The sequence below is a fragment of the Ooceraea biroi genome, chromosome 2, assembly GCF_003672135.1.
Source record: "Ooceraea biroi isolate clonal line C1 chromosome 2, Obir_v5.4, whole genome shotgun sequence".
In the NCBI taxonomy this organism is placed as follows: domain Eukaryota; kingdom Metazoa; phylum Arthropoda; class Insecta; order Hymenoptera; family Formicidae; genus Ooceraea; species Ooceraea biroi.
Window position 1 is genome coordinate 18,818,384 of NC_039507.1, and position 12,734 is coordinate 18,831,117.

The following is a 12,734-nucleotide window of genomic DNA, read 5'->3' on the forward strand; positions in this document are numbered from 1 at the left end:
AGCAGCTCAAAATACACAATACCTTTAAAGTCCCACCAGACTGACAGCATAATCTTTCTTTGGCGAATATCTGCTTTTCAAGTGCTTTGAGCAGGCTCATCACGCTTGCTCCACGATCTTTTTCGTTTGACGTTGTTGTAGACGATCCATTTTTCGTCGCCTGTTATCATACGTTTCAAAAATCGATCATTTTCCTCACGTTTCAAAAGAGAATCGCAGATGTCAATACGCTTAGTGAGATGAATTTCTTTCAGCTCATGTGGTACCCAAATATCGAGCTTACTAATGTATCCAAGTCGTTTTAAATGGTTTTCAACACTCGATTTCGATACGTTAAGATTCTCAGCAATCTCTCGTGTCGTTAAACGCCGATTCGAATCGATCAGTGCCTTTATTTTGTCGTCATCAATTTCGATTGGCCTTCCTGAGCGTGGTGCATCTTTCACATTAAAATCTGCAGATCGAAATTTGGTAAACGAATTTTGACACTGCCGCAGTTTTAAAGCATCTTCGCCATATACATGACATAACTTTTGATGAGCTTGCACAGCGTTTTTCTCTTTTCGGAAGTAATAAAAGAAAATATGAGGAAAATGTTCTTTTTGATTTTCCATTTTGAAATCGACGGCAAACAAACAATTGTTAACGAAATCGTGTACTTTCTTTTTCTAAAACAAGCTTGAACTGTGAGTTGTTAATCTACATAATGAATTTGCGGTTTAGAATGAAGTTAGTTACATTTGAAGACATGTATGTCCATCTATTGGAAAAAAACGCAATTACTTTTTGGCCAACCCAATAGCATATTTACGTCAGTACTGATAGCTTCCGGATAGATACCGCGTTCCATGACAGCTTGGTGCCGACGTTTCGCAGACATTGCAGTCCGCATCATCAGGACTGACAATGAACTCCGATACTGAGCTCCCTTGGTTTGCAATAGTCCTTATATATCCACAATAATTAATCGATTAATCGATTCGATCAACGTTTCTCTCTTCCGAGATCGAGGAAAGATTCTTCTTCGAATTTTCGTTGAATTTCATTCGGGTTTGTTTTAGCATATTGTTTAATGTTATCGATGTTTGCAAACGATGTCGTTACAGCCAAGAGTAATTTTGAAATAAATAGACGCGACCAAAATTACGATGTCAAATATTGTTTCTCCATTATACTTAATTGTTTATTTCTCAGCGAGTGTCCTGCATTTGTGTTAATGATATGATAAACCAGTTGTTACATTCGAGTAATGCTTTATCTTCCTGTCTTTCTCTCTACGCTCGTGCGCCGAGAGAACTTGCTGAAAATTTATAGCCTGGAAAACATCTCGTGCAACGAAAAAATGTAGATAAGATTTAGTAGCTTGCGTTAGTCCGCGCGATATCATTTTCTCGTGACGCTGCTGTGCATAACGCGAGACTTTTGAAGATAATACTCCCTGGTTGTACGACAATGACGTGTAACAGCGGCGTTGCCTCGTGAGCTACGAGCACAAGAGCCGAGACTTTGCCACGTGAAACGAGGAACGATGGTAATTCTCTCGGCTTTCGGCCACGGTGATAATTCAGATTTGCATCTACGAGTCGCTCGTGGATCCTCTTTAAAACCGTACGAGACACGAGCGCTTCATACGATCTATACGCGAAGGTCACCCGGTGTTCGCTCCACTTTTCGTGCGAAAAAGGAAGAAAAGAGCCCGAGATCGCACGAGTTGGCAAAGTCGAACGAGCTCCCTTCTTCTGCGTGCGAAGCTGCAGTTCAGATGCACCAAACGGCGTTTTTCAGATAGCCATACACACGCTCGCATATTTATAATCTCGTTTGGACTCCCGGACGTTTGTCTCGCTATGATGTGCCACATCTGGATGCTTTTAATTCCGGCCTTACGAATCCCGTCGGATCCCCTTGCAGAGAGCGATACGCAGCAGTTCCGTATGCAGTCAAAATTATGAGCCTTAAAGAGAAATTGAAGGCTCGGTCGTAAATCGCTGAAACGTTCACGTATAAATTGAGACAACTTATTAAAAATGCATCTAAAACAATTTATAATTGAAATGAATTATGCATGGAAAGATTTATCTATTTATACATTAAATGATTTACTAGCTTATACACAATTTATTATATAAATTTAATTTAAATGGCTTATCAATTCGCGCGTATATTGCAAGAAGAATAAAACAAGAATTTGTTTAATTTGTTAATCATTGCTCAGGTAAAATTTAATTTCGCAAACATTACAACGCCGAGGAACGTAATTATCACGGCATTTTCGGAATCTGCACGAGAGCGGAATTAGTATTGCAGTGCGCCTGCAGAAGCGATTGCAGTTTGGTTCAGTTCGGTCGATCTGTGCGTCATAAAACGTTCGTGTGTTACGACGTTGATTGCGGTTGGCGTATGCAAACAACCCAGACGAAACGGCGCCGAGGAGAGTTTGAGGGTTGCAAACGCACGCTCGCCTGCCGGGATAGATAGATAGATAGACAGGGTAGTTCGATCAGTGATCTAGCGTGAAATTATGCTACGGGCGTCGCCACGATGCCCGGCAACCTTGTGCAAGGGGGATGACTCGCGAGTAATTAGATTTGGGCCGATAATTTAGTATTCGATCAAAGTCGCCACGTGTGAACACGAGCGTTACTGCGCGATTCAATCAATAATATTAGGGGTGTGATTTAGTTTTGAGGGTTTTTTTGCTCAAAAACGCATGTATTTAAATATGATAATGAATGAATACCTTAATCAAAATATTTTCCTTCGTTTTCTATAACTGTTTCCCATCTTTCTGGCAAGAGATCGATTCCACCACGATAAAATCACTCTTCTTTTCAGTTGATCCATTCGTCGACGAATTTTCGCACTTCTTCCAAATTATCAAAGTGTGTATCCTCTAAAGCGTGTTGCATCGACCGGAACAAATAATAATCGCATGCAGCAATGTCCGGAGAATACGCGGGGTGCGGTAAGACTTGCCATTCGAGCTCTAATAGTGTTTCTTTCACTGATAACGCAACGTCAGGTCGAGCCTTGTCACGAAGAAGAATCACTTTCCGTCCTTTACTCGCAATTGGTGGTCGTTTTTGGTCCAATGCTTGCTTCAACTTGTACAATTGGTGTCGATAACGATCAGCCGTGACAGTCTCATGCGGATTTAACAGCTCATGGTACACTATCCCACCAAATACAGAGCATTACTTTTGAACCGTGAATATTGCGTCTCGGAGTGGATGTTGATGGATCGCCTGGATCCACCCATGATTTTCTGCGTTTCCGATTATCAAAATAGATCCACTTTTCATCCCCAGTAACAATCCGAGACAAAAGACTCTTCTTTTTTTGCCTGGCGATCAACGAAATGGTTCGCAATGGCACTTTCCGATAATTCATGTCGAACCCATTTCCCTTCTTTCTGAATTTTTCCCATTTCATGTAAATGTTTCGTAACTGTTGTACGATCAACATTTAATGCTCTGGCAAGTTCTGAAGTGGATTCTGTTGGATTTTCGTGCAATAATGCTTGCAAATCTGCATTTTCAAGCTTTCTTGGTTGTCCCGAGCGTTCTTTGTCCTTCACATCAGTATGACCACTTTTAAAGCGTCCAAACCAGTATTCACACGTCTTAATTGATGGGGCAGAATCACTATAAGTTTCCACAAGAATTCTATAACCGTCAGCGGCAGTTTTGTTTTGATTAAAAAACAAAAGCAACGCATGTCGAAAATGCTAAAGAGCTTTCGGAAGTTGCATTTTTACGATGATATAAACAGGACTGTTATTGCATCTATTGCTATAATGCTACTAAATGTCATGGATAATGTCAAGACTGTAAGAAACAACAGTTATCGGAAACAGCTATTGGAACAAACTGACACTACAGCCATCTGTTGCAAAACCCTCAAAACTAAATCACACTCCTAATATATAGGCACAAGCTGTCGCGTGACTTTAGGCCGTAACTTGAGTGTCTGATACCTGAAGCGATTCTAGACACGACTGACGTTGACAAAGAAAAAACATTTTTCAGCTACTGCGTGCTTAAATTCAAATAACGTAATCATTGTTATAAAGAGAATGTATCCTCGAAGTAAACGGCGTTATTTTACTTAGAATTTTTCATTTTAGAGGAAAATAAGAGAAACATAGTGGTGCAGAAAACTGCGAAAATATTACGAAAGCTATCGATTGAAAAAACGGCACATTTTGCGTAATGATTTATAAATTATGTATATTCAAGTTCGCAGTCAGTAAAATTTCTTCTTGAATATGATAATATTTGCGGTCTTTGATGCATCGCAGTGCTTTTTCCTCTATTGACATTATCTAGATTTTATGCTATTAATTTTCCGGTCAATGATTTCTGTCGCATGTCCTACATCAATAAGTAGATCGTACCGCGTAATAACAAGGTGGATTAGGTTCGTGACGATTGCTTTAGCTCGCTCCCGATCGCGGTTGCAATTTGCTGTCGCGCGCGAGCTAAAGTTAATATTCGCGATGCTCCAATTAGGAAATACATGCGCGTAATTCTGTCCCGCGATCCGGCGACCCAGCATCAATCATATTAGTCGTTTCCCGCTGTTTCAGGACCTGCAGATCATATATTATGGCCTACTGGGTCTGGAGGCGTTGCGTCCGTGCAGAGATTCTGTTCTTCGCGGACTTTGCAAGATTGTGCGCTACGAGAGACACCATGCTAATCATGTTCTCTACTAGTAAGTATCGTACTGCAACATAAATTTGCTTTTTTATCTTTTTTTATGTTGACGAAGATATTAGACCACATATTAACCCTGGTTTTCTATACAGGGATGCCTGAAACCCCTGAAGTAAAATAAAGTAATTCACGATTTTTGAATGTAACTTTTTTCACAAATATTTTACAAACTACTTTCTTTTTCAAAGTTTCCTCTGCATAGACATATTCGTTGATGTGTGGCGTATCGATGGAAAAACTTAAAATCAGTTGAATTTTTTTCTTATATTATTAATTAAATGTTCGATGTGAGGTAGCCTGTCCCAGTGCGGGTGTCGATTGATCATGTTGCAATTGGACACAGCCCATAAAATTAGTCAAATTTAATATAACCCAACCAAACTAAGCAATTTCATTGGCCTGTGGTAAATCGGGATGTGGGCAAACGGGATGCTATCGTGTGGGAAGCTCGTGAAAATTGAAAGTGTCGGAAGCTAAAGGTTAACAAATAATACAAGCCAGTTTTATATTCAGAAAAAAGTTTATGTCATTTTAACATCATAGAGTGATATTTTTTCTGCAAAATTGTACCGTAGATAGATAAATATTTGCACAGCTTGAGAAAAGTAAAGTATATTCTGATAAGAAGAAATCTAAGTTATTTGATTATCAAAAGGAGATTATTGAAAAAAGAAAGATTCAAGAATGATGAATTCAATTGAACACGGATAAAGTAAGTTTTTATAAATGAGCTTTTATTTTTACCGTGTCTGTATTTTATGTCGTGTTCTGCATGTGTGCGATTTTATTTCATATAAAAATTATTAATTTTCTTTATTGCATCATATACAATATTCGTTACGACAAGACGGTATGTGTACCTTCCGTAGGTAATTTTACTACAGCAGAAATCTTCTTTATCGGCAAGCTGCTAATGCTGCGAATTTTCTTATCGGTTTATTCGCAATCTAGAAGTTGTAGAAGCTTATAGCTACGATCATAGATGTCTCTAAGATAATCACTTATCTCAAAGAACTAAATGATTGAAGAAAAATACTTTTTAATAGTGAATAATGCATGCGCAATAAACTATTTCATTTTTGTTATATTATTATCTATTTGCAGTGTATTACAAGTATTCTCCAGAAATAGGGGTTTATTATCAGAATTTTTCCTTTTCAATTTCAACGAATTTGATATATGTCATAGCATTACCCTCTCACTAATGATAGGTAAAGCTATTCGATGCATGCCTCTCAAGTATTTGCTAGAAAAATTAGTTTAAAGTTTTCTATGTTCGTTATGTGCCGATTCACAAAAACGCATTGCAGCCAAAGTTAGTACGGCGGAAATTGCGGGTTCGAATATTTATATTTATATTCATATTTTAAAATCGAAGATTATAATGGTATAATTATATTACATTCTTGAGGTGACAATTATAATATTGATATTGATAATATCAAGCCATTTGATATTTTGGTTATTAGTTATAACTTATAACAAGAACTAAAATCATGAAATGCTTCATGACATTATCTTTCAGTACACAATAATGATGTATATTACAATATTGGTATCGTGGGTCATCGATGATCCATACAGTGCAGCGCTGTAATTACTTTCGATTTGAGATATCGAATATTATTATAATTTTTGTTTTCGTGCTTCATTACAAAATTATCATTTGATATTGTTCGATCCATTGTTGTTAAAACAAGTACTCATTTTTATTCATTAAATGTATAGTGTATGAAATAAAGATCTAATCTAATGTAATAATCTAATCTATAATATATAATCTATAATCTATAATATATTTTCTGATATACAAATCTTTTAATATTAATATTTAGATTTACTATTTAGAAATTCAAAAAATACGAAATAATACGAAGTCACACAGATATGAAAAAAATAACTTTACTTTCTAACTTTTCTAACTTATATGTAAAAATATAAAGATTTGTCTCTGTAATTTATCTCTTTACACTTTTGTAAATAAATTTTTATTAAAAGTATTTGCTTTGTTCTGCATTGCATTTTTGTACATTAGGCCTTTCTCATTACAATAATAATTTTTGTAATTTTGTAACCATTATGGAACACAATTTAACAAATATAATAAACATACTACGTGGGTCACATCGGTGACCCACGTGGTCTGGAAAACAAATCACATAAAACTGGCTCGGCACGAAACGTGTCAAAGATAAAACTGCTCTATTGATATAATATTAGCAAATGTATCACATTTTTGATACATTTTCTTGAGTACCTGTCTTTCTCTATTTCCTTAACAAAGTTGCATTTTGTACCGTTTAATAAAATTTTTTATTTGTCGGTAGATACGTTCTCTACCACTCATGAATCTTGTTATTTTTCTCTACCTGATCCTGTATTTCTTTTTGAATCGTTTGACTTAAGCACTGTTAGCAAAGAAGGTGAACTAATCGGATAGTAGTAGAAGTGCACTGATCGCTCACTCGTGCAGGGTTTTCTCTTTGTCACCTGAAAACCGAAAACGTTCATTATCAACACACACTTTCGAATTTCATAATTCTCAAATTTTGTAATTCCGTAATAAATAGGTAACTATTTTCCATAATTATAATTTTACCTATTTTACCTATTCAAGGCATTTTCTTGCTGCTTGGAAATATTCATTTATCTATGGTTGTCCCACCTCACTTAATATCATCTTTTTATACACGCAGCATTCTTGCATTTTTTAAAGCGATTGCAGCCTTTTCTTTGCAATGTTTTAATTGTCCATTTAGGATTTATTTGTTCTAAAACAACTGTCTTTTTTTTATAACTCAATGAAACCTGATCATGAAATCGTTGCACTTCCTCTGGTTCGAATTCTGAACTCGACCTGTTAGGCTTGTCTGTACACTATTAATAAACGATAAGCATTATGTTCCTTTATTTCTATGGCAATTGCATTGACTCAATAAACGAAGATACCGAAAATATTAGCAAAAACTATTAGAAGATACTAGAAAATATTAGAAAACATACCTTCTCATATTCTTCTTCATGATCGACGCCACTTTCTTCGGCAGCTATTAGACTTTCATCCGTTATTACTTTTCTATCTTCCAACATAAAAGTAATTTCTTTAAAGATTTTTTCACCCATCACGATCGAAGAGGCCGAAATTTCATCAGATGGTGTATCGCTAAGAAGATTTTCGAAGATTTTCGGTTTCGAACAATTTCTTGTAATGTATCAAAGCGTTTGTTAGATAATTTTTTCTCTGATTATTTTATGTGTCTTTCTCTTTTATTTCCAAGATAGATTTACATTCAGGAAGATTTTCTGCACTATCACTTGGCTTTTGCATTGTTTTACTATTTCCTTCACTATACACGATATGCTCCATTGGAATGAGTCTAATTGTTGCTTGTAAAACGTTTCAAATTCTCGAAGGACGAATACAACGAATATGTAAATATATATGCGGGATGAAGAAATTTTCACGTTGAATTATTTTTAAGAGTTAAAGAGATAGGCGAAAGATGAATATATATAGAAACGTTTAGTGTTGTAAATTTTTCAAAGGAAAATATAATTAGAGGGAGTACATATGAATAAAGATACTGCGAAATTACGGATAGAGTAATTTATTGAAGTTACATGCCTCGTCTTGATTATCCGGAGGATTTCGTTAAAGCTTAATAATTAATAATAATTAATTCTGAAAATATTATTATGTTAAAATACTCCTCAAGAAAAAGTTAAATCGCTGTTTACTTTATTTTAAATAATTTTGTTTTCATATGCGGAGTGAATATGGCGAAATCATCATCGTCGTCATTGTCGTCGTTCTCCCGCTCAGACATCTCGTGTTCCTCTAATATCTAAGATAGAATTATATCCATTTATTATTATTATATTTTGCAGATATCGCATAAGTTAGCTCTTAATAAAGTATTTTTTTCAATGTTTCCTTACCTGGAGAGATAATTATGTGGGAAATGTCGCGCTGGTTTTGACGCGGAGGTTCCTCCAATCATCGGGGTCATCCTATAAAATTTTTATATTTTAATAATCTCCGATTTTTTAAATACTTAATGATTTTCGTTATTTTGCAACTTACATCGAGGTACCGCCTCGAGTTCTTCCTCTTCCTCCTCCTCCTCCTCCTCTGTGCATTGTCTTCGCGGAAGCAGATTTACAATGGTAACGTTGTTTGCTCCTATGGAATAAATATCGAAATTAAAAAATAAAACTCACTTATATTTAATTTTTTAATTTTACGGAATTTTTTTATTAATACTACTACTATTACTGCTTACTTCTTCCTTGCCTGTTTTGCGATATGAAATCGTCTATGTGACCTCCAACATCTTCTTCTTTGTGATTAAGCATTTCACGCGTTTCTATAATGTTCCTAATTATAGAAATTAATCGTTCGTCACCAGCACAGTAACCGAGTCGCGCCATGACACTCAACAAGGTACTTGAGCAAGAAAGCGCGAAATAGTGAAACACGGTGTAAGTATCCGCGATATCCGTTAATAGTAATTCGTACTCGTCAGCTGCAGCGTGTAAATGACCGTTGAGATTACGCGCAACTTTAAAAAATTTTCGTAACACTTCACGGTGTACCATACTGAACTGTTAGTGAACGGGAAAACCGAAAATCGACACGACACCAGGACGGAGTACAACTAGCGTGTGGGTACACACTGAGCTCTATTCATACTGGAAATTTTGTCCTAATCGTCTTTAGAAAACTGTGGGGTCGCATTTTTTCACCTACCCAAAAAGTTTCTATTTCAAAATTCTTACTCCAAGGCATAAATGTCTGATTAAATTTGTCCTATTTCGTAAAACATTTAAAAATGGTAGTGATAACGTGCTAGCTAATGAAAAAGGAAAAAATGATTTCCCTACTTGGGAAATCGCTTTTGTCAAAGGTTTTAATCTATCGATGACTCATTTGTCCAAACGCTCGAAGACGCTTTCTCTAATCGGTTTGATGTTTCAAATATCAACTTCGAACGGTGCGGAATTTGTCCTTCTATTTCATAAAACAATGCAAAATGATACTGACACTATGAGGGTGCATATATGATGGCTTTCCTAGCATTAGTGAGAGGGTAGTGCTAAAAAAAGTCATTAAAATCGGAAATCCCCTTGTTAGTGCAACATGTATAATGCAACATGAAAATGTTTATCGAGAATCGAAGTAAACATATGAAAAATGTAATTTTCAGCACCGGTGAACTTGCCACGAGTTGGTACATACTTCTCTCTGGTTCCGTGTTCATCGATGGCTCCATGTTTCTGCCACGTTCAAGGTAGGATTGTGAATTTATCATGAAATTTATCACGAGGTGATACTTTCATCTCACAAAAGAATAAGCTTTTAATTCATATGTACAACGATTTTATCTCTTGTTCTCGTCCGACTCTTACCATCTGTTTTGCAATATGAAAAACATGAGAAAGCACGACAATGAACTTTCTCTTAATACATGATCGTTTAACTGGAGACGTTTTAATTACTTGGCGTTATTTTGACTCACAATTGCGCCTAAAATCGAAAGAAACAAAGGATTGCAATTTTAAATATTCATCATCCTTTCTCCCGTTACCTTACTTTTGTAATACTTATGTGATATCTATATAATATTTTTAATATTTCGATTATATATTCTAATACTTGATTATATTAATTATTTCATAATCTATTTTATGAAATTTTGTAATAACACAAATTAATTATAGTTATTAAAAAAATAGTTAAAAAATATTAAAATTATAGTTGTTAAAAAAATTATATATATCTCTTTCTTTAAAGCAAGCAATTTTTTATGAAAAATTCTAATTTTTATCTTTATCATTTCAGAAGATATGTATTTGAAACGAAATTATATGTAATCCGATATGAATCCTATAATTATGATGGAGAACATCTTGCAGAAGATGCATTTTCCACAAAAACATACTCTGCACGTATTTTATGGTATACGCGTATTTTATTACGATTGTGAATTTCCATATGCGCCACGTATACATTCCTCTTGGCATTTTTCCAACGATGCGATGTCGCCGGTTGTTTCTTCCATCTTCCGTTTTTTCTTACTTTTTAATATGATACCAGATGCGTTTTGCGCGAGGAACCCTCCAAGACAGAAATCGATCGTAATATGCATCATGGTCTAATGTGAATACCGGGTGTGGTAGAAACGCGTAAATAATAACCATATTGTTTGTTTTCGGAGGTAATGTAATAAAATTGTTGGGAAAAGAAAGTCTCGAAAAGAAAATCTCTAATCTAATTAGTCTTTTATACATATATATATATATATCCAAAAATATTCAACAAGTCGGAAAGTTACTTTTTTCATTTATAATATTATGATTATAATAAACGTTACTCATAAATATTCGTACGTACACTTGCAGGTTTAGACTTAGGTCGCGTAAAATAAAGCGACCCATTATTTCGTTATATTCCCATGTTAAATTCAGCAAGTTAAATTTATGATAAGCGTAAAGGCTCATAAAGTGTTCTTCATAATCCAACGCGACGGCTAATGGATTAATGGTTGAGTAATTCGTGCGACGTTATTTCGGGACACGGCGTATGTCACATGCAGACGGAGAACGGTCATAAATTGGCTCTCCGTCAGGGTTACGGTCACACAATTTTCTCTTCGGGTATCCCTTTAGCCGCGGAAATTCTCATTAATCGTGCAACCCCGTTGCTCTGCGGTAAAGCGAGTAAATCCAAAGTATCCGTTCTAAGTAAAGTGTCTGCATCGTCTATTTTTCTTTAAAAAGCCAACGACAATATATTATTTACAAAGAAATTAATTAGTGCTTTCTCTCTCTTTGTAGAAATTATTTTAATAATATCAAATAATAATATATTTTTATCTACTTATCTATTTTATATTGTTCATGATACTTATAATGTACAATATCTGCACGCATAGAATATTTTTATCGTATCTTTTTCAACATTTACGTACTGTAGAATTTAAATTTATTTAATATCTTCGCTTTGGCAAATTGTACACATTTCTTGCGTCTACAGAAGAAGTTATATATTGGGTTGGCCAAAAAGTAATTGCGTTTTTTTCAAATAGATGGACATACATGTCTTGAAATGTAACTAACTTCATTCTAAACCGCAAATTCATTATGTAGGTTAACAACTCACAGTTCAAGCTTGTTTTACAAAAAGAAAGTACACGATTTCGTTAACAATTGTTTGTTTGCCGTCGATTTCAAAATGGAAAATCAAAAACAACATTTTCGTCATATTTTGTTTTATTACTTCCGAAAAGGGAAAAACGCTGTGCAAGCTCATCAAAAGTTATGTCATGTATATGGCGAAGATGCTTTAAAACTGCGGCAGTGTCAAAATTCGTTTATTAAATTTCGATCTGGAAATTTTAATGTGAAAGATGCACCACGCTCAGGAAGGCCAATCGAAATTGATGATGACAAAATAAAGGCACTGATCGATTCGAATCGGCGTTTAACGACACGAGAGATTGCTGAGAATCTTAACGTATCGAAATCGAGTGTTGAAAACCATTTAAAACGACTTGGATACATTAGTAAGCTCGATATTTGGGTACCACCCGAGCTGAAAGAAATTCATCTCACTAAGCGTATTGACATCTGCGATTCTCTTTTGAAACGTGAGGAAAATGATCGATTTTTGAAACGTATGATAACAGGCGACGAAAAATGGATCGTCTACAACAACGTCAAACGAAAAAGATCGTGGAGCAAGCGTGATGAGCCTGCTCAAAGCACTTGAAAAGCAGATATTCACCAAAGAAAGATTATGCTGTCAGTCTGGTGGGACTGTGTATTTTGAGCTGCTTGCAAGGAATCAAACCATTCATTCAGACGTGTACTGTCGTCAACTGGATAAATTAAATGATGCCATCAAACAGAAACGTCGAGAATTGGTGAATCGCAAAGGTGTTGTGTTTCACCATGATAACGCTAGACCACGTACAAGTTTGGTCACTCGTCAAAAATTGTTGCAGCTTGGATGGG

At 35.4% G+C, this 12,734-nt stretch overlaps 1 protein-coding gene across 2 annotated transcripts in view; it reads left to right on the forward strand.

The window, feature by feature from the left end:
• Positions 1-12,734, forward strand: part of LOC105276339 (rap guanine nucleotide exchange factor 2) — a 144,343-nt gene that overhangs the window by 34,814 nt on the left and 96,795 nt on the right. For both annotated transcript variants that reach the window (XM_026967873.1, XM_011333864.3), the window contains 2 exons: positions 4,589-4,716; positions 9,926-10,009. In XM_026967873.1, coding sequence (XP_026823674.1) covers positions 4,589-4,716; positions 9,926-10,009 — 212 coding nt within the window. The remainder of the gene's footprint in view (positions 1-4,588; positions 4,717-9,925; positions 10,010-12,734) is intronic.